Source organism: Antechinus flavipes, chromosome 6 (assembly GCF_016432865.1).
Source record: "Antechinus flavipes isolate AdamAnt ecotype Samford, QLD, Australia chromosome 6, AdamAnt_v2, whole genome shotgun sequence".
In the NCBI taxonomy this organism is placed as follows: Eukaryota; Metazoa; Chordata; class Mammalia; order Dasyuromorphia; family Dasyuridae; genus Antechinus; species Antechinus flavipes.
The window spans coordinates 177480650-177504535 of NC_067403.1; the positions used below are offsets into that span (position 1 = coordinate 177480650).

Genomic DNA, 23886 nt, shown 5'->3' on the forward strand with positions numbered 1-23886 from the left:
GATTCTAGGTCCAGCACTCTATCCATTGTGCTACTGACCTCACTGTCTTGTGTGATACTGATTTTTAATTTCTTAGGTTGTTCAACAACTCATATACACCATCTCCAAAGTAATGTTGGTATAAAAATATGGCCCTTTGTTTGGGAGAATTGGGGGAGAGAATCCATTAAAACAACATATTTCAGTAGCCTTTTCTCACTTTTGCTTCCAGTGAGTTACCTGTTTCTACCATCACTTCCAGATATTTTTTATAGATAGACAAACTTTCTAAGCTATATATAATAGCAGTAGATATTCTCCATCTACTTAGTTGTTGTTGTTGTTGTTGTTATTTTTAGTAGTATGCTTGGTCAGAACAAAAGCTCTTGAAAGGTTATGTAGGCTTTGCAAGGTTTTGGGATCTGATGAAATCAGAACAATGACACCTGCAAGCAAGAATATCTGGAGGAATTCTCTAACCACAGGAAATGCTCTTTACTTGGGCTCTAGGGATTTCTAGTGATTTCTAGTGAATTTACATCTCTCAGTTTTAAGCCATTCCAATAATGACAATGAGAGCTTTGTTAAACAAGGATTTTTATCAGTTGTTTGTCTTTCAAAGAATCAATTATAGTATTAGAGATGAGGAAAGACTTCTTGTTTACTTCTTGTCTTTATAGTAGCATTTTTCCTTACCAAATAAAAATTTTTTTATGGGTAATCAACAAACAAGCCAGAATAGACTAATTTGATATCTAAAAGCAGTGCATCCAGAACAACAAAGAAGATGTACACTGAGAAATCATTTTTGCACAGGACATTTCTAATAGAAGTATGAAATAACATCTTTATGAATCTGAAATAAATTTGGAGAAAAGTCATTCTCCCATGGAGAAGTGGCCAAAGAATATGTGCAGATAATTCTTGTAAGAAAAATAAATGACAACTATCAGTGACTACATCACAGAATTGTAAATTAAAATTATTCTGATGGTACATCAAATTGGCAAAAATGGTTATAAGATTTTAGGGTGAGCAAACTTGTGGAAAAATCATAATGCAAATAAAGTACTGGTTGGGTTGTGAAATTTTTGGAAACAATACAGCAGCAAAATAAGTAAACATTTATATGCACACATACATATTCAGAAATACATACACATGTATGATTACATGAAAACATGAATTTTTGCATGTTTATTATGCATATATATATATATATTATCAGATTACTTCTTGATCATTCAACATGCTTTATGCATTCTCATCTCCATCTTTCTCCTGTTATTACTCTATACTTGAGTTCTACTAATTCTCCTTTCTCTTCTTCTAAGCCCATCAGTTCCTATAAAATAATCTTTGGATTATTTGAATTATTCTTTAGAGCATGGCTCAAATGCCACCTCTTCCATGTAGCTATCCCTGATATCCCCAATTAAGGCCATCCTTCCCAATGGGATTGGCTTTAGCCCTTGCCTTATACCCTGATTTGAGGAAAACTTACCCAACAACAACAGAAACTTTATCCAGTAACAAAGACTTTTTTTTAGAACTCAGGGCATATGTGACTAATCTTGTTTACAACCTGAGGTCCTGGAAATGTGTAGCATGACCCAAGTCACCTGTACCTAGATGAGTGGGCCAACTGAATCCTGTTTTTCTGTTCCTTATGTTTAACTGCCCACATAAGAAGTAATTCAACCTGTGACATGACCCAGAAACTTTTAAGTTTAACTACCTACATAAGAACCAACACAACCCATGATATCTGGCCCAGAAACTGATATAAAGATGGGACCCTGTGTCTAGCTTGCTGCTAGTCCCTTAAAGAATAAGCCTGCCTCACTCTCCACAATAAATTCTGCACCAATTTGCTCTCAAAAATTCTTTTCCCAAGAGACCCCAAGTTATTCTTACTGATTCTCATCACTTCCCTCTTTTAAACTCCTAAAGAACTTTATATTTAGTATTTATCACATATTACCTTATATTATAGCTATTTGGACCTTATTTGATTGTAAACTTTTTGAAAACAGGGAGTATCATATTCTTTTTTTTTCTTTTTTCTTTTTGCTGAGGCAATTAGAGTTATGTGACTTGCCCAGGTTTACACAGTTAAGAAGTGTTAAATGTCTGAGGTCAGATTTGAAATTAGGTCCTCCTGACTTCAGGGCTGGTACTCTACCCACTGTACTACCTAGCTGTCCCCATGTTCATTTTTTAATCTACAGCACATGATAAAACCTGACTAGCTTCTTAGGAAGTGTTTATTGAAGGAATTAAAATCTAGAAATCTATTCATGTTTATACAATAAGTTCATAAAATAAACCAGTAATATGAATTTAACTAATGAAGCATGAAGACAACTTATAAACAAAACCCTGCATCACAAAAAAGTTGTCTTCTTACCAGCTGCTGCCTGCCCAGTGGTTCTTGAGCAGACTTCGTAAGTGCCATCAGGCACTACACCTAGAGATTGAAAAAAAATAACAAAACACTTAGACAAGTCTTTTTGACACCAAGATTAACATTTTGGTAAAATGTTTGTTTATACTCTTATTAAAAAGATGACTGTCTAAAACCAATCTAAACTACTGTCTATAAATAACGAAGGTCTGCACAGCACTTTTAGAAATATGGCCTCATCTGCTCCCTACAAGAGCCCTGACAAGTGGCTGCTGAGTGACCTCACGCAAATTGTTTCTCCTTTTTGAGTTTCATTTTTGTGTAAAATGAAGGTTTCAAATAGATGACTGTTATGATCTCTTTCAGTACCTGTAAAATTCTGATTTCAAGAATTCAGTTCTCATTCATTCGTCATATTGAGAAACACTATATAAATTTGAGAATCCCTCCAGGTCATACTTAAAATAATATGCCACTGAAATCACAAATTGGAAAGACTCGTGCTTATATCTAAATTAAATAAGACAACAGTCAATATGGCTGTTTGCTAAGTGCCGAGAAATTCTGGATGATAATTAATCATGCACATTTTTTTCCCCAAATGCTTTATGAAAATCAAAGAAAAGGGATGAAGACTGTCCTTAGGAATATATAGCTTCCTCACATACAATTCCACATAATTTGCTTTAAACACTTTTTAAAACTTCTTCATATCCAATATAGTCAAGAGGTCCTTTTCAGAAGAAGAATGTTAACATGTGCCCTATCTCTACATAATTACAAAGTTTCTAGACAGACTCATTTTCTTTTAAGTTCAAACCCACTATGAAAAGTAAGGAACTTACAGGCATTCATGACAAGATCCCCACGAATTTCTGGTTTCCAGTCATCCCAAGTTGTCTCAAAGCCATCAGCAAAGCGGATACAGAAATTTTTGAAGTGACCTTTACTAACAAGGGACTCTGAAGAGCAGGCAGTAATCAGAGTACTCTCAATGGTCAATACCAGAGCAGAGCCAGTGTCAAGGTCACCAGTGTGATTCGACTACAAAATAAGGAAGATGCAAAAGTGAAAAGAAAGGTAACTTACAAGTTCAGTCCTCATGGCAAGAAGGGAGTACTATTTTTATGTCTGTTCCTAAGAGCCTGAAAAAAAACAAACTTTAGAAAGATCCAAGCATAGGAATATTAATGTCAAAGAAGCTTTCAATTGGGAAGTTATGAAATTTTAAAATTCAGTGAATTGAAATAAATTCATTTATCATATATAATTTTACCAAATTTTAAAGAGTTAATCCACAGTATCAAAAGGATCAATGATAAAGTTTCACTCAAACCTTGACTTTTCCATCTGTTCTAGAATTGTACTTCTATATTGAGTATGTGGCACTGACCCAACAGTATGCACACAGGTCACAATACTACTACACTGAACTCTGGGGTCTGACAAAGACTTGGTACCTGGGCAGTATTTGTGATAGGTAGACAAATCCCTAAATCGTTAACAGTAAGCTGGAGAAAAAGTGTCCCAAAAGCCTGGGCAGATGTCTGCTGGATGCCTGGTAACATGTCAACCACCTCTTTTGTAGCCATGTGAATATCCTTATGCAGTGCCATCCGCTGTTCATTCCAATTGTCATAGGCAGCCTTATAATTGAGCCAAAATAGCACAGCTGTTGAAAAGAAAGAAAAAGCATTACAAAAATGGAGAGTATTACATAAGTGTGTTAGTGTTTCTTCAGTGAGTTAGTGTTTTTCAGGAGCTGAAGTTCCTCTGGAGGGGCAACTTCTATTTTCTTTCACACCCTCAAAATGTAGCACAGTGCCTGACTCAGGGTAAGTACTCCACAGGTCCTGCCCATGGGTGCTCCTTAAAGCTTTTGCTTGGTGATATTGTCAGCTGCCTGTGGATTCGATTATAGATTTTATTACCCAACTTTTAACTTCTCTCCTAACCTCCAACTGCCCATTCGACACTGGATATCCCACTGGCATCTTGAATGTAATGTATTCAAAACAGAACTTAGTATATCCTCCGCTCTCCTATACCTCCATCTTCCCCAAGCTCTTTGCTCTTCTAACTATTCCTGAGGAAAGTATCACCATCCTTCCTATCAGTCATTCAGGCTGACAGCCAAAGCATCATTTCACTTCCCCATCCAATCACTGGCCAAGTTCTGGTGATTCTAGCTTTGTAATAATAGCTTTGTAAGAGCACCTTCCTTTCATCAGACACTGTTCCCACTCTGGTGCATCAGGTCTTCACCACCTCACACATGCACTAGTGTGACAGTTTAGGGATAGGTCAGCCTGCCTCACTCTCTCTCTCCACACCAGCCTCCACTTAGCGGCCAAATGAATATTCCTAAAGAGGTCTGAGCATATCCCTCCTATATGTAAGAAACTACACTGGTTTCCTATCATCTTCAGGATCAAAAGTAAAGTTCTCTCTTGGTATTCAATGATATGTCCCTATAACACTGAGTTCTCTAAATACTTCTTGTCTTTCTCTGAATCCCCAATATTTATGACAATGTTTTGTTTAAATGTTTGCTAACTTAACAAAAAAGAATGCTTACTGATTTTACTGTATGGATTGAGAAAACATACAAATGGGTAAACTTTAGAGTGTAAATACAGATATTACAAAAAAGGACAAGAGTGCTTATCCCTGGACCAACAAGAAATGTTTCCGCTAACACTTGGCTGTATTTGAAGACAGCCAGGGAGGATATAGACATGTGTACCAGTGAGGAGGGAGTATCTCGTAGGCAGGTGACCACAGAAAGCAGGAAATATAATAAGGCTGTATATGAGAAATGAGGGCTGGTAGGTTGGTGTGACTGCAGCAGAGATTGTCTGAAGGGAAATATTATGGAAACCAAGCAAATAACAAGCATTTGTTAAGTGTAAGCCATGTGCCAAGTGCTAGGTATTTAAAGGCAGAGTTAGATTATGGAGAGCTTTTAATGCCTAAAGGTAACAAAGAACCACTCAGATTTTTTTAGTGTATGACTAGCATATAAAGTGTGACATTATAACATTTGTGTTTTAGGAATGTTAATTTGGTGGATGAACTGGAGAGAGGTGAGAATCTGGAAGTAAGGAGAGCAATTAGGAGGAAATTGCAATAATTTGAGTTTAATTTTTAATTGTTCCAATTTCCCAATGCATAAAGAGAAGCGATCTCTCAGGTTCCTTCCACATCTGAGATCCTATATTTTCTATGATCATGACAACTCATGAGTACAAGCTGGTTATGATAAAATATTAGCTATCAAAAATAAAGCCTTTTAAAACCCTTACTTTAAAGAAACAATTACCTTTAACATCAACTTTAACATTTAGATTTTTTTCAGTATTTTCCCTCAAGTCTTCAGTCAACACTTAAGTTCCCCTACAATTTAAAAACTTTAACCCAAAATAATTAAAAACAATCAGGAACTCTTCTACACCTCTATAAAAAAGCTATAGAAATCTTTTACAAATATTACAAACAAAAACGGTATGGAGAATATGCAAAAAAATTTGGCTACATCAGAGCTAATACAGCAAAATGGAATTCTTATATCAAGAGAATTTTGAAATTTAAAAAATTTAATTAGAATAAGAAAGAAATTCACCATACCTCTGTCGAAGGCCACAGGTTGAGCATAAACAATTGGTCTATTCAAAGTAATTAGCACAGCTTCCCTATCTGAAGAACCACTGATTTCTTCTCGGAGAGCATTTCTTAGTCCAATTCTAGTTTTAAAATAGGCAACCTGATGAAAATCAGAACCAGCTTCTTCATAAACCTAATAAAACAAATTTTAAGACAAAATAAATCCAAGTCAGAGGAGCTGTTTTCACATCTTTAACAATATTGTTAATATTCACATGTTAACATAAAAATTAATTAAGAAATATTATAAACTGAATACCAAATCTAAAAGTCATTTAAAATTCATAACTGTCAAAGTTTATTTTAAAATATGCACAATACAGCTGTAAGTGAAATTAATCTCCATAATGATAATAGCAAACATTTATATGGCTCAAACTATGTGCTAAATATTGTGCAAAGTGCTTTATAATTATTATTTCGTTTAATCCTTACAACCATTCTGGAAGGTAGGTATAATTATTACCTCCATTTTATAGATGAGGAAACTTGAGACAAACAGAAGTAAAGTGACTGGCCTTATTTGAGACGCAGTAAATGCCTTATTTGAACTCAGGTGTTTCTAACTCCAAGCTCTTATATTTTAAAAAAACATAGATGCAATTTCTCCTTCTCTCCCTAGGACCCAGGGGTTCAATTTCAGACATAGAGAGATGCTTAATCAATGCTTCTTGACCGACCAGAAGACATTCTGACAGCTGGTTCATGATTAAATAAATGAAGTGGTCAAAAACATGTAGCAACATGAAGGTCAAACAAACAAACAAACAACAAACCCAGAGAAAGAGCACCTATTTGTACAAAGTAAAATCAAATTTGTTAGGCAGCTATTAGTTATTTTTATTTTTACAGCTTTTAAAATTTAGTTTCTGAGCTCTTCAGTGTGTCAGCTAGCTACTATGCCAGGAACACTGAACTTATCCTGAATTTCAAGGATATTTTCAGTATTGGTTGGACTGATGTAGCCCAACTCTCAGAACCCCTGAAGAAACTGAATAGTGAGAGTCAATAAAGAAAAAAGAAAACAACAATTAACCTTCAGTTCATCATCAGGTGATCACATTGAACAATAACAGTCCATGGGAAACTCTATTGGAACATAAAGATGCTTTTTGTAAAGTCACTTTAAGAAAATAAAAAGCTTTGTGAATCAAGCTCTTCAATTAGATACACATTAATGAAAAACAGTGATGTATAAAGCCTTCTATGTCTGAGGATACCAAAATGGAAAAAAAAAAAAAAACAGTGTCTCTCCTCCTGTTCCCTAACAATGTATTCTGGGTAGAAACAGCAATAAGTTCATTATAAAGGCATTCTCTGGAAAGAAGACTCCTATTGTGGACAGGGACTCATGTAGGGGAAGAGAGAAATAAAGCTGAAAAGAAAGTGTAATAAGCAATAGGTTTTTTGCAGGAAGAGGGTGGCCACTGGGAAGTGATGAGATTAGAACTGAGTATTAGAAAATTTACATAATATAAAGGATGAATTAGAGATACAGGAAGCAAACGGGACAGTTTGCTAAGGTAATTATCCTCATCTAGTTTAGAGCTCAGGTAGATTAATGCTAATTTTCACGAAGATGAGTCAAAGTACTCCTGAATTACTGTTCATTTCTGTGTGCCACGCTTTTGTAGACTAACAAGCAGGGGGAGATGCAGGTCTGAGGAGGAAGATGAAAGGCAGCAAGGTCTTCTGAATAGAGGGCTGGACTTGAGTCATATGCCATTACAGATACTAGCTATATGCTCCTGGGAAGTCAGTTTGCCCCATGGCAGTTTTCTCATCAGTAAAATGTTAATCTAGGAGTCCAACTTTGGGAAAGGCAGAATTTAAGGTATCTGAAATCATATGGGTAGAGATAGATGTTTTGTAGATTACTGGAAATGCTAGCTTTCAGTTCATAAGGTAAAATCACAGTGGGAGATAAAGATTTCAGAAATTAGAAATCATCCTGCTGCCAGGGGTAAGATGACACAATAGAGGGAATGGGTAGAATTTAGCTAAATTTTAGCAAAGGATTTGACAAAATTTCTCAGACTCATCTTCTGGACAAGACAGAGAGAAGCAGACAACAATATCCTGAGTAGAATCTGGTACCGCCTGAATGACGTGATTCCAACCTAGGGTGTTAGATGACATAAAATATTTAGTGATGTGCCCCATGACTCTGTATTTGGTCCTGTGCTGCTAAAGATTTTTATCACTGAGTTGGATAAAGGCCTATATGGTTTACTTAACAATATGCAGATGATACATATTTGTAGAAGAGACACTTAATATGTTGAATTATAAGTCAAAAAACCAAATAGTTTAGAACAAAAGGACAAATCTAATGAGATGAAATTTAATAGGGGTAAAATATTACACTTCAGATTTTAAAAATTAACATTATAAGTATGAGGTATAGGATGTAAAGCTGGAAAGAAATGTGTCTGAAGAATATATAGTGTTTTTGCGATCCATCAGCTCAATATGAATCAACAGAAGCTATCAAAGTTGCTGAGAATTTAGGTTCACTGCCAAGGGCAGAGAAGTGTTGATTCTACTATGTCCTGGTCTGAGCCAACCACATCTGGAGCACTGGGTGCTGATGTAATGTATTCACTGATAATGTATTCAGAATAGAGCAACCAGGACATTGAAGTGCCTCGTGATCACAGCATATGTGAAACCTATTAAAGACCTAAGGCCAGCGGGTGGGATGAATGGGTGGGAATTCTGAGATTCTGTGTGACTTCCTCAGTTTTTTAATGGATTAGAAAAATAAGGCTAAAGGCAAATTAGATGATCTGTCCAATGTTGCTGAGGCAGAATAGCAACAGACCTGGGAATCAAGATCTCCTGGGTCCAAATGCAGTGATCTGCTCGTGAAACCCCTGATAACTAAAGCCACGGTAATAGATGATGGTGGCAAGAAAGAAAATTTAAAGAGAAGGAGATATAGACAATCTGGCAAACATCCATATTTGGAAGACAAAGGTAAAAGAGATATTAGCAAAAAGAAGAGAGAAGGTATGGCCAAAACGACCTTGGAGAACCACTTCCATTATTTTGGGAATAGAAATCACATTGTAAGAATTTGAGGACAGAACAGACAGTTATAAAGTAGTGGTATTGAGTGTGGACCTCTTTTCTGCAAGTTTGTCAGTTAAGGTGAATGGAGTGTAAGCAAGAACTTGAGTGTCTGGAAGAGCTAAGGGAAGTTGTTTATTTTATTTTATTTTATTTTTTTGCTGAGGCAATTGGGGTTAAGTATTTGCCCAGGGTCACACAGCTAGAAAGTGGTAAGTGTCTGAGGTCACATTTGAACTCAAGTCTTCCTGACTTCAGGGCTGGTGCTCCATCCACTGCACCAACTAGCAGCCCTAGGGAAGTTGTTGTTTAAAAAACAAAAAAACAAAAGAGGATCTGAGCACATCTGAAATTACTGATGAAGATTCCAGTAGAAAAGAGACTGGCTATGAGATAGAGAATTATTGATGAAAAAGAAGACATGACTGTCTAGGAGGAACACACGGGAGCAATGACCCCATTTCCATAGAGATTTATAATGAGAAATGAAAAGAATTAATAAAATAAAATAAAATCAATAAAGTATTTTTGCAAAGACAATAAAAGGAAGCTAACACCAGACAGAGGACCTACTAACACCAACCTGAACTTACCTGATGTTTGACAATTTGTCCTAATGCCAGATTTAAATCAACTTGGCATTTACCGAACAGCTTCAGATAGCTGCTACCTCCTGGCAAGGCTTTAGTTTGAAGTCGGTTTGAGAGTTCCAGTTCAATCAGTCCAGTTTCAAACCTCACAGCTCTCATTGATGGAGTTGTGGCTGTTACTTGAATGCCCTGAGAAAAGGAGAAAAATATGAAGTCAGCTTTTATTTCTACACAGTACCCAGCAAAGGACAATCACTCAATGTATAATAAAGAATCCTATTTTAAAGTTAGAATAAGATCTATATGAGAAGCCTTAAAGAATTACCCACACCCTTCTGAATCTTAATAAATACAAGCAGATTTCAGAATAGAATTTATCAATGTATATTTCATTTAATTAATGTGAGATAAAGTGAGATAAATAATGTGAGAGATAAGAGAATAAACCACACAAATAATTTCCACTTGAATGGCTTTTTCTTTAAATTTAATTCATACCTTCCTATCTGGGAAACAGTAAATTAATAAATCAAAGATATTTCTTATGTTACTTTAAACTGTAAATTCAATGGAGAAGCATGTGAGATAAAATTTAAAAGAATAAATCACACAAATAATTTCCACTTGAATGTTTAAAACTAAAGGCTTTTTCTTTAAATTTAATTCACATTCGGACAGCTAGGTGGCACAGTGGATAGAGCACCAGCCCTTAAGTCAGGAGGATTTGAGTTCAAATCTGGCCTCAGACACAACAATTCCTAGCTGTGTGACTCTGAGCAAATCACCTAACTACAATCGCCTCAGCAAAATTAACAATAATAATAATTTATATCTTCATATCTGGGAAATAGTAAATGAGTAAATTAAAGATATTTCTTATATTACCTTGAATTGCAGATTCAAAGAATAGAGAAGAATTTTGGGCTTATCTCCATCTGCTGTGCCATCATGCTCATTCCAGAGAGGGATAGGCTGCTCTCCACCTAAAAGATATTAAATAACTGATTTGAGGGCTGAGGCTTTTTTCATTTCAATTCAACTCAAATTCCATTTAACATGTTCATTTTTTTGCCCTTGCTTAGACAAATTATTTGTCACCCTGTTTTATATAAAAAGAGCCTTCTCTAATTTAGAGATCAATCCTAAATTTTCAAGGAAAACTTAAAATATAAATAATTTTCCATGTATTGATTAATTTCTTTTTTAAAAAATAAAGAATATAATTAAGGTAATTAAGAACTGAGTTCAGAAGAAAATTCAGATTAAGCACTGTTACATAAAAATACCATTTTTGTAGAAATGATTCATATATCTGCCAATGCCAACATAAATAGCAAATGAATACAGAAAGAAAAAAAGGTAGGAAAAAATAAGACATTAATAGTAGAGCAAAAAAAAAAAAAAAAAAAACTAGTCCTGTAGAGGAAAATAAATGAAATATATGTAGTTTTTTGTATCTCTTTACCATTTGCTGTTGAATGCCACAAGATAGGATCTGATAACCTAAATCAAACCTGACTATTAATTTCTAAGTTGTTGCAACAAAATTAGCATATTTGAATTTTCATTACTTCACACTTTAAGGAAAAAAAACTTTCCCATACAATTATCTATGAATGCTATTACCTTTCAAGTACATTATTTATCTTTGATATTTTTTAAGATGTAATATATATTTTATGCAGGGATATTGCATGTTCAGGATCAGAAAGTTTTTTTCCTAAGGGGTATTGACTTAAAAAAAAAAAAAACAATAGTGGATGCATATACAACAAGTTTTAATTTATTTGAGAAAAGAGAACTATAAATAATTCTACATATATGATCAAAACTAAGAACAAGAAACAAAGTCTTGCACATTAATTAAAAAAAAAAAAACAAAAAAAAACCTCAATAGCTTTCAAATATGAGAAAAGGAAAAGAAAAGGAAGGGGAAGCCAGTAGACATACACATACATAAATAATGAATGATGAGGACATACAAACACAGAAAGATCGAACCAAGGGGAACCAGTGACATAGAGTCAATTGAAAGGATGAAACCAAAGAGAAGTGAGGGAGCAGCCAGGATTCAATTTATTCACAAATCCTGTGGCCTTGCAATTGTTACTAGAATAGTCTACATTTTGAAAAGATGTAAATATTGCCAAGAATTTACTTGTTACAAATGTCTTCTTATATTGTGACAGGCACTCGGTCATATATGAATGCATTCTCACATGAGTATTTGTTTGTATGTGCGGGTCTGTGTCTATAAGGTAGGTATCCCATCACAGTGAATCTGATCTTTCCCTTTCTGCCTACTTTTACAATCAGCCAAGATATCCAGGCACTTTAATTCTCTCTGATGCTACCTTTATTATGTATCTCTCTTCTCTTACTTTCAATTTGAAATGCTATACAGACACTTAGTTCAGGACATAAATAACTCACTACCAGTCTCTCATACTTAGTGAATTCTCATTCGTTCATCTAAAACGACTTCCCACTTGCCTTCCTGTTAGTTTTTTCCCCCACTGTGGCATCTTTTGAACCTGAACTTAATACTGAAACTAATTCTCTCTGGGGCAGCTAGGTAGTACAGTGGATACAGCACTGTACCTGAAGTCAGAAGACATTTTCCTGAGTTCAAATATGGCTCACACTAACAAAAAGTAATTGGTTTCTGAGGTAGAAACAAGAGTAATTTTTGAAATAATAGCTGTATCACAGAGTTTGTAGTAGAGAAAAGAGCTGTAAATAGCCTAATCAAAGATCCTGGGAAAGCAGCCTTCAAAAGTTTCATAAAAAAGGATGAAGTTTTTCTTCTAGAGTTTAAAAGAGATGGCTTCTGAAAGTCCTCTCTCTTTCTCTCAAGACATACTGGCCTTGTGTAATTCATGTAACCCTTAAGTTATCTAGGAAACACCAGGTGACTCTTAAAGGTGAAGAGAAAGTACTAATATTCATTGACAGGAGAAGTTATCCTATACTTGGGAAGTTTACTATGCCAGCCAATGAAGTCACAGACCTAGTCTCCAAGTTCTGATTTTGTTAAAGGACAGACAGGACTCAATGATCAAATAATTTTGACCCAACAGTTTGGAGTAATGTATATTTACTCTCAAGAATGAAATTGATAAAAAGACATGTAATGAAATTGAAAAGCAAGAACAATTCCTATGAAGAGAGAACAAAAAACCCAACAGAGAGAGAAACTTTTCAGTAAAAAAACATATCAATATCAGGTCAAGAAACCAAGTATGAATACAAAAGAACAGCTGAGTCCCAAGCCCCAGATGGAATCCAGCAGTGGCCAGCAAATACTGAGGAAAACAAAAAAAATACTTTGTGGCCTATGTCAATGGCAAGTGCATTATGATGTTGTTTGTGGGGCTGAACTCAGAAGGAACTGGCTCAAGATTGAGGTGAAGAGTCTGATGATGCACTCACTGGTCTAAGGTTTCACTCTCTCATTAATCTTACTTCTCAGGAGTATCTATATTCCAGGGATTCAAGACAGACTGTCTGGGGTAGATGGGAGGATTATGGGAAATGGTCAGAAGGCTAAACATCTGATATGGATTCAGAGAAGTTGGATTCAAAACTAGACTCTGTATGTGACCTTGTAAATCAGTTTTATCTTTCTGGGCCTCAGCTTACTCTCCTGTAAAATGGAGTTTTGGACTAGAAGACCTCTAACCTCTAAAATCTCTTCCAGCTCTAAATCTATAATCCCATACCACTCATTTGGTTCTGTTTTCTCTTCCAAGGAAAATAATTTTAGATGGAAAAAGAGAAAACAAAAATTGTTCGTGGGGAAAGGGAAACCCAAAACAACTGAGAAAATTGAATTGTCAGGCAAGATTTAACTGAGCTATATTGACTTTCTAAAAATTGGTGTATTTGTCTGTCTCTGGTATTGCTGTACCCATCTTCATGATCAAGCAATAAGCATTTATTAAACACCTACTATGTGCTATCACTGTGATACAGTGAAGACAGAAAAAGAAAAATAAACAAAAATCCCACAAATCAGTCCCTGTTTTCATAGTATTCAAATAAAAGTCAAATCAATAGACATTTTCTAAATGCCTACAAGATACCAGGCACTTCATGTGCACATTATGTATAAAGGCAAAAGGCAGTGAGACATACAGGATAAATTGGACATTATGACAGGAGATATGGATATTGTGGGATTTTAGGAGAGGCTTCCTGCAGAGGGTGGGACTTTAACTAAGACTTGAAGCCAAGAGGCTTCAAGGAGAAGAAGAAGGAGAGGATTCTAAGAACAGATAGGAAAATGTTTGGAGGCAGGAAATAGATGATCTTGTGTGAGAAATAGGACACTGGCATGACTACTTGTAGAGTAAATAGAGGGTAATAAGGTGTAAGACTGTAAAGGTAGGAAACAAGCCAAACAGAAGATTTTATATTTGATTCTGGAGGCAACAAGAGTCGCTGGAATTTATGGAATAGGAGGGTCACATCATTAGATGCTTTAGAAACATCCATTTGACTTCTGGGAAGATGTGAGGCCAAGAAAGCAATGGAAGGCTTTAGTAATCTAGCCTAAGGTGATGGGAGCCTGCCCCACACAAGTGGCACTACTGGTGGAGAGAAGGGGATGCATAAGGGCTTAGATGACAACAGATGGAATACGGGAGTGAGAAAGAGTGAAGAGTTCAGGATGAGAATTCAGGATGATACTTAGGTCAAAAGCCTGGAAAACTATGAGGACAATGGTACCCTTACAATATCAGGAAAATTAGAAAGATGGGAAGGCTTTTGGGAGAAAGATAATGAACTCAGTTTAGAACACACTGAGTTTAAGGACACTCAGTATGAGATGTCCAAAAGGCAGCCATAGATGAAGAAATCAGAGAAGGACAAAAAAAGATCTTGAGAACCATATGCACAGAAATGTGTTCATGATAAACTGAAAAAGAATATTGACTGTAAGTCATCTCCTCGTGAGGTGAGGAGAAAAGAGAGTGTGGACATAAGAAAAGAAAAAAGCCAGCACAGGGTCATTGGCCTTTGCAGAAATGTGGCTCCAGAACTGAGCACTGAGATCGGATGTGAGCAGGGCAAAAAAGAGCAGATTCCTGATGCCTCCTTGCTTAATGCCAGCTCTTTGGCTTCCAGGTCCTACAGTTGATTTACTGATATTATAATCGCCTAAAGTCCCAATTCTTTTTCACAAGAACTGCAATCTAGTCATGTCTCCTTTTTATTATATTATATTATGAAGTTAATTACTTGAACCCAAAACAAAGTTTTAAATTTGTCTTTATCAAATTACATTTTAATAGATTTAGCCTGGCATTTCAAGGTACATGCTGAAACATACTATTTTAACTATTACTTTCCATGTATAGAAATCTTAGTAACCTTTTTTTATTAGTCATTGTGGATCTCTGAATTTTAATTTATATGAATTTGTAAAATATAGTATAGAAAATTAATAAACTGAAAATGAATGGATGCCCATCAACTGGAGAATTGGCTGAATAAGTTGTGGTACATGAATGTTATGGAGAGAATGGCTGAATAAGTTGTGGTATATAAATGTTATGGAATATTATTGTTCTGTAAGAACCAGCAGGATGAATACAGAGAGGCTTGGAGAAACTTACATGAACTGATGCTAAGTGAAATGAGCAGAACCAGGAGATCATTATATACTTCAACAACGATACTGTATGAAGATATATTCTGATGCAAGTGGATTTCTTTGACAAAGAGATCTAACTCAATTTCCATTGATCAATAATGGACAGAAGCAGCTACACCCAAAGAAAGAACACTGGGAAATGAATGTAAACTGTTTGCATTTTGTTTTTCTCCCCAGATTATTTTTACCTTCTGAATCCAATTCTCCCTGTGCAACAAGAGAACTGTTCGGTTCTGCATACATATATTGGATTTAACATATACTGTGACATATTTAACATGTATAGGACTGCTTGCCATCTGGGGGAGGAGGTGAAAGGAGGGAGGGGAAAAATCGGAATAGAAGTAAGTGCAAGGAATAATGTTGTAAAAAATTACCCTGGCATGGGTTCTGGCAATAAAAAGTTATTTAAAAAAAAAAGAGAAAAAAAAAAATAGACTGTCATTTTCTGTAAGCCAGACAAGTTCTATTCCAAGTTACAATTGCAAATGGGGTATATTAATTACAACTTTGTTGGCCATTAATTCAGTAAACTAACTTAATAGACAGCAAAAGAGATCTGAATAAAGAGATTAGCTTTATTTAGTAGAAACTGTTTTTCAAAGTTACTAAAAAACATTCCTAAATGTTACGGACTGTACCAATTATATAGTGGTCAGATATAGTTTCTGTATTAGCTATCAGGCAGGTAGTTCCTTTTACTTCCTAGCTTTCTTTAATTTTGGTACCATATTTTTCCTATTATCAGGTACCTGGCTTGCCTCCGATGACTTAGTGAAGAAAATTCTCAGAAATTCTGAGAGCTTTTTGGTTAGTTTTCTTTAAAAAGTTATATGCTTCCTTATATACATTTTGGTCAGATATGTTTACCACTTCTGTAGTACTCTCATGCCTTAATAATTCCAGGTTCTTAATATGGTTCTATTTTAGCTTTCTTTTTTTTTTGACAACCCAGGCTGAATACAACTATTTTGGAATCCTCATTACAATGAAATTTTAATAACATTTTAAATTAAGTGTATTAGAATGTTAATTTTATTTTCATAACTTCAGCTAAAATAATCCACATTTAATGAGGTCACAAATTTACTATATGGCCAAACATTCTAAAAGCAGTCATATTTCACTGATTTAATTAATATTTTTACTTGTTTTACAAAATTTATATTTTACACACAAAGTTAATTTTAAAAAGAAACCTTTAATTTTTTATAGTTAGGTTTTGAATGTCTAGTACCAAGCACAGACTCTCCTGATAAAATAATGTGCCATACATGCCTACTTCTGCTTTGAGAGATACCTCTTATTTCTGTATTCCTTGAACTAGTGCTATCTAGATAATATCATTGACCCAAGCTTCAATTCTAGCTCTGCAAAATCCTAAGTCATTCTGGGCAGGGCCCTCAGCCTTTCTGGGTCTCAGCTTCCTTGTGTAAAATGATAGCTTTGGGGGATCTATCCAGCTTCAGATCTTTGATCTTATGAACATCTTAACAATTCAAAGCATCAGTTAAGACATTGCACTACATTTTTAGTTTAAAAAAAAATGACTCAAGTTTTTACTTCATTTTAGGTCCATAAATGGTTTATCTTAATTTACATGGTATAGATGTCCCTGCCCCAGAACTCAGAGATCTGGAAACAATGACATGCAGGGCAGCCAGAGAATCCTGCTTGAAGCACAGCTTGCTAAGCTTTCCATCCATAGTACACCCACCCCCATCCACATGGATCATGACATTCTAAATCTCCAAAAACTTTCTTTGTAGTCAAGCGGATGCCTGTTCTGCTTTTGTGATGCTGGGAGATCCTGTGATCTCCACAGGAATTGAAATCATCCCATGGCTGACTGTGGTATGAAGGAAAGTCAGGAAGAAGACATGAAATAAAAGAGGTAATGAAGGGAACTGAAAAGATCTTAAAAGAATGAGGAAAATGAGGGCAGGAAGACAAGAAAAAAGGGAGCTGTTACCAAAACATCCCTTCTTTACAATGAGTGGCTTCAAGTCACCCTAACTAACTGGAAGCTTAATCCTCCAGTTAGCGCCGTCATTTAAGACAATTCACAACTTTCTTATCTCCCATATTTCGGTTGTTTCTTAGTATATGTGTAGTTAAGGATGCTTGGTGCACTAGTCTCTTCATCCTTTCACCAGCAAAAGACTTTATATTGATCCATCTCACCTTGCTCACACTCTACAAAGACCTGACACATTCCTGTGGATCTCCATAATTGTTATAAGCAAAGTGTTGTTCAAATGGTTGATATCATCTTTTCAGTTTATTAATAGCATTATTAACACTAGTTTATTCAATAAAATTTTCATTTCTTACCCTATGAGAGAATCCTAGACTGATATATTAACATATTGAAAAGTTCACTTAATATCACACTATAGACAAATCAGTTTTCAACATATATATCTTGTTTGAAACAATAAAAATTTATGAAATTGAAACATTTTGACAGTTTCCATGAAATGGATTATGATTCGATGTTAATGAAATAGTGAATAGTCAGATTAAAATCCGGGGTTAGCAGTTAAAAGGGATTTTAGATCTCCTTTTGTAGAAAACTTCAGGCCTACCATTGAAAGTACATTTTCTCACTCAATGTGAGAATTTTCCATACCTTGGAGAGCTTCTCAGTATGTATGCAATTACCCTCTATCAAAATGATTCTACCCCTACTACAAGTATATTCTCTACATGTGATTTGGAGTATATGTTTAAAATTAATTATTAAAGCATTTGCTTTACAAGATCTTGTAGGACCTACCAGTCCTTTGAAGGTTCTGGCCTATGAATGTTCACTAATCAAAGCTTAATCATGCCTTTATATATACAACTAACTCATTAAATAGGATATTTAATACTTAATTTTGCTAGAGGTAAAAATTTTAAAAATTAAGAAAAAATTAAGAAGCTTAAAAATTAGTTGGGGAGGCAGAAAGAACACAAATCTATAATAATGGTGCTAGTTTAACATATGGCTCAGGTCAATAAAGCGATTTTCCAGGCATCATTTATTTCCCTGATTGTTATGGTCCAGCTCAATTATGGCCAATATTATTAGGTGAGCCTTCTTATGTGACTACAAAGAATAAATACAAACAGGACAACAAAGCAATAGTGATGTTCAATATGCTTTTGTGTGTGAGATGTCACTCCTTTATACTCATACATTTCATAGCCCCATTGCTCTATGAATTTGACATTTCAGTAGCCTTTGAGATATACAAAAAACAATGCCAGAAGAAGCAAGGGAAATCAGAATCTAGAGCACCGAGGAAAGCCCATTATTGATGGCTCTGCCTACCCAGCAGCATTTCCAATCTGAATGTGTGTATATAATTTTGAATATGTATTTAATTCAAAAGATATCTGTTAGATGGATAAAAGAAAATTAAGTATTCAGTTTTCAAGACAATAATACTTTTTCATGTTGGAATAAAAAAAAAATTAGGTTTTATTCTCAAATGTCAGCTCTACTTACCAGAAACTTTCTGTATTACTTCATTAACTTCCTTCATAAAAACTTTCTGTACAAATACCAAATGGTTTAGAAGATCAGTTGTAAGATTATGCTCAAATGAACCAACCTGCAAAACAAATTTAAATAATATTAATTTTAAACCACTGTGACTACATTAGATTTTAATATATCTCTTACATTCTATACAATGTTATGTTTTTTTTAAATAACTTTTTATTGATAGAACTCATGCCAGGTAATTTTTTACAACATTATCTCTTGCATTCACTTCTGTTCTGATTTTTCCCCTCCCTCCCTCCACCCCCTCCCCCAGATGGCAAGCAATCCTTTACATGTTGAATAGGTTACAGTTATACAATGTTATGTTAAAAATAAAATTAACTGCATACATGTTACCTGAAAAAGTAATCTGTAATCCTATAAAAGTTTAAAATAATCTTCAGAGGCGCTAACATTTTAAATGACTTACAAAATGTCTATACATATTCTTTTCCCAAGATGACAAGTGTTTATTTATAAAAATGAAGCATCTGGTGAGAGTGACTAGGCTTATGTTTTTAATATAGGCATATGACACATTTGCTTTAAAAAAAATCATAAATTTTGAAATTTTGAAAGAGGAAATTATTATACACGAAATTTTTATGCTTTAAGTAGGAATCAACTAATTAGAAGTATTTTCCTAGGTGCTACTATTATTCAACAACTGCGCTTTTCTTGCCCTCTATGCCAATAGGCCAATCACTAAAAGTAAAAATCCCTCATTTACTTATTTGTGTACATATTATATCAATAGAAAAATACATATTACTTCACACCCCATCCCCACTACTCCCTCTAAAATATCGGTTTCTTGGGAGCAGAAATCCTTTTGATTTTCTTGTCTTTGTACATCCAGTGCTACATGGCACAGAATAAGTGCTTTTAAAAACAACCCACTGACAACAACAAAAAAAAATACACCAATACTCTTTGATTTTTACCAGGTAAAAAACTTTTTTCTACCAATCCACCACTACTTTTTGTCAAAAGGTTTAGAGTGAGTGTGAGTGTGTGTAAAACTGAAAATAAAAATAGTTTACCTACTTTTAGCCATTGCTGACAAACTAGAATGGGATTATTTAGTATGTTTGACAAAAGATTATTTTAAAGTCAGCTAAATACTACACATCTCTTTATCAATAATTACTGTGAACAAATTACTGTATTCATTACAAATGACTTTTTTCAGTCAGGACCAAGACTGATATAACATTTTCTTGAAACCAGTAAAACTTCATTTCTCTAAAAAAATAACTGCTAATACTTGAATTCTACAAATTGAATTAGGTCTTTTGCCAATTAATACAAATTTGTGAATTTGGAATGTGTAAGCTATTAGAAAAAATCATTTAAATGAACATACATACATGTCTAAATGCATTTAGATACATATATACAGATGTATATATCAATAAATGTATGCTTATGGCTACCTAATTCATATATGTATAATATATAGTTAAGGAAAATTACATATTGTTATAGCAATCTGACAATGTAGAAAATAAAACTGTAAAAATCACAAATGTGAAGAAAATCATCAAAAATGTACTCAAAAACAAATACAGAATTTATTCAGAACAGAATTTTCCTAAAAGCAATTAAGCAAAAATCTGCATCAAATAAATTTTACTAAAATAGAAATACATTTAAAGACTTCTAACATAGTAAGTCATCAATATATACTATAATGTGTACTTAATATGTATGATAATTGAAGGAAATTAATTTAGAAATTTTAGAATTTTGTGTTAAACTTTAATTTTAGAAATAAAATAAAAACAGTACCTCTGCCACACAACGCAAGTAGTTTCCCTGTAAATAGTAACCTTGTTTAGAGGGAAGCTCATCTATACTCCACACTTGATCTGAATAACTGTCATGTTCTTCCATTATGTATTTCCCTGACATAGTGACAGGAGGCAAATTAAGACTAGCAGACGGAGGAATAGTTGACATATCTGTGGCAGAAACTTTTGAAGTAAACCGTAATCTGTGATTTGGCAATTCAAAGGTAAATCTCGTCTGTGCACCTGAAAATAAAGAGGAGGAAAAAAAAAAAAGAGAAAGAAATGGTATCAATATTGTGAAACATAATTTACAAGATTCCAAAAAGATTACCATTTTCCAAGCTTGTATAATATGACTTCAAAATTATCTTTAAGCACATGAAGATAAATTTGTTTCCTTCTAAAAATTAAATAAATTTTAAAAAATCTTAACTGGGATGACCACTGATATATACAAAACAAAATTGAACCAGAGGACCTGCACATGCTGCCAACAAATCCCCCCGCCTCCCCGTGCATAGCATGCTTTCCCCCCCAAGAACACAAGAAATCCAAGTTATTTTCAGAGTTGCCCTGTTTGTATATGTTTCCTACTTTCTTCACAAAAAGCAATTTGCAGAGAGAGAGAGAGAGTGAGAATATTCTCCAGTTTTCCCACTTAACTGAGAAGCAAATAAGAAGAAACTAAATGATAGCAATAGTCAGGAAAGGACCAGCCAAGATGGGACAGTAAGCCTAGTAGGATCCAGATCTAAATCTGCAACACCTCTCACTCCACTGGCTACCACCACACAATTATCTAATTAATGAATTTTCTAAAATTCATCCAACTGAGTCTGGATTAGGAAATCCAAGATAAAAAAAATACATTGACACATTTTTCCAGCTAAGGTCAGCATCAAAACAGGAAGATGTCTGTGTAAACACTAGGCACAGTCTAATAAAAGTTGATTGTGCAGAGCCTTGGGGATAAATGAGAGCCTGCCTGCAGATGGGAACTAAGGCAAAAAAAGGTCCCAGAACAGACACAGAGGAGCCTGAACTTAAACAGGGAGTAGGATTAGGAGCCGACTGGCATTTCTGTTGCTATCTAGGGGGGACAGTGAAATGGTCTTACACCAAGATATAGTATATAGGCAAGGAAAACAGTACCAACCTTGGTATTAAGTGAAGCGCAAATGTAGAATTAGATAGCTACATTGGGAATCTAAGACTGGGAGGGAACTAGGATTTCAGACTCAGCCCAATATGATGCCTGCAGAATCATAACTAGGGCAAGGAGCTCAGATCAATGGAGTTTTGGTTCTGTTAGTCACCTACTAAACCTCAAACTAAAGGAAGCCTACACTTATGTTCCTCAGACCTCAATCAAAGTTAGGAATTTAAAGACAGCTTTAAATTGGGTTGAGATTTTGCCCTGAAGCAGACTGTTTTAGATACACTGAAAACTTGTAATTTCTCAATTTGTAATGTCCCCTGGAATAATATAACACAACATCCAAGAAAAGAACAGTAGCAGAATATAAATACACAAAAGGATCAAATGTGGCCTTCAAGAAGTGCAATGAGATTAGTCCTAACATCAAGTCTAAAGTTAGGAGTAGATTGAAGAACGAGATAACAACAACAACAAAAAAAAAAAAAAACCATCACAAAAAGTGACCATGTCAAGGACAGTAAAGGCATCTCTAGTTCTTCTCTGGCCATAAATTCCTTCCTCTTCCACAGGTCTGAGAGATAAACTATCCTATGCTCTTCCAATTTATGTATAATCTCATTCTTTATGCCTAGGTCATGAACCTATTTTGACCTTATCTTGGTGTAAGGTGTTAAATGTGAGTCAATGACTAGTTTCTGCCATACTAATTTCCAATTTTCCCAGCAATTTTTGTCAAATAATGCGTTCTTATCCCCAAAACGTTTGTCAAACACCAGATTATTAAAGTTATTAGCTGTTTTGTCCTTTGAACCTAACCTATTCCATTGATCAACTAGTCTATTTCTTAGCCAATACCAGATGGTTTTAGTAACTGCTGCTTTATAATATAATTTTAGATCTGGTACAGCTAGGCCACCTTCGTTTGATTTTTTTTTTCATTAATTCCCTTGAAATTCTTGACCTTTTCTTTTTCCATATGAACTTTGTTGTTATTTTTTCTAGATCACCAAAATAGTTTTTTGGGGAGTCTGACTGGTATAGCGCTAAATAAATAGATTAGTTTAGGTAACAGTAACATCACTGTTGTAGTCAAATTAAAGTGTGTCCAACTTTGGCTGATCGAATAAATATGAACTCAGAATGTTCTACCACAGACAAGGACAAATAGTTCATATGAACATTTGGGCTGGATTCTCTACCTTTGTACATCTCATATTTCTTTTGAGCTATTTCAATTCTGTTTTGCTTATATAACACAGCACCTTCTCTGAAGAGGGAAAGCTATGCTGGGCAGTCTTGTGCCAGTGTCTCCCATGTCATGCAATCAATTATAAAGTTGTTAAGTGAGATCCTGAAAGTTCCTTGTATTGCTTTTTCTAACCACAATGTTTGAGTACTTGTCCTATGTAAGTTCTCCATAAAAAATTATTTTTGGCAAGCATTTTTGGTATTCAAGCAAAGTGACCAGCCCAATGGAGTTGCACTCTCTGCAGTAAAGTTTGAACACTTGGCAGTTTATTTCAAGGAAGAACCTCAGTGTCTAGTATCTTATCCTGCCAAGTGATTTTCACAATCCTCCTAAGACAATTCTACATTGTACAACTAACTAAGGCCTCTCAAACTGTCAGTCATGAGGGCTGATAGAAAATTATGTCAAAATTTGATTACCCAAAAAACTTCATTAGTATTGTAGGTCAATTTCATGACAACATGCTTGCCCAGGTTCTGGATAACGGACTATAACTCTCATGCTTTCCCAACCACCAATGGAGTGAAACAAGACTCTGTGTTTACTCCCGTTCTTTTTAGTATATTTTCAGCCATGTTGTCAAATGCCTTCAATGAGGATAAACATGGTGTCAATGTCAGCTGTAGCAACGATGATAAATTCTTCAATTTGAAAATGTTGTAAGCCAAAAACTAAAGTGGAGAAGAGAGTGTTGGTACATGATTTTTTTTTTCCAGATGATTGTACACTTAATGTAGGCTCTGAAGCTGAGATGCAACAAAGTCTGGATCGATTCTCTGC

The 23886-nt window shown here is 34.8% G+C and overlaps 1 protein-coding gene across 1 annotated transcript in view; it reads right to left on the reverse strand.

Moving 5' to 3' along the window:
* The window catches only part of BLTP1 (bridge-like lipid transfer protein family member 1), a 236236-nt gene that overhangs the window by 70600 nt on the left and 141750 nt on the right, over positions 1–23886 (reverse strand). Inside the window, exons 53-60 of the mRNA XM_051966253.1 lie at positions 20697–20941; positions 18867–18972; positions 10597–10694; positions 9715–9900; positions 6014–6182; positions 3847–4058; positions 3232–3430; positions 2390–2449 (exon numbers count right to left, since the gene is read on the reverse strand). Coding sequence (XP_051822213.1) covers positions 2390–2449; positions 3232–3430; positions 3847–4058; positions 6014–6182; positions 9715–9900; positions 10597–10694; positions 18867–18972; positions 20697–20941 — 1275 coding nt within the window. The remainder of the gene's footprint in view (positions 1–2389; positions 2450–3231; positions 3431–3846; positions 4059–6013; positions 6183–9714; positions 9901–10596; positions 10695–18866; positions 18973–20696; positions 20942–23886) is intronic.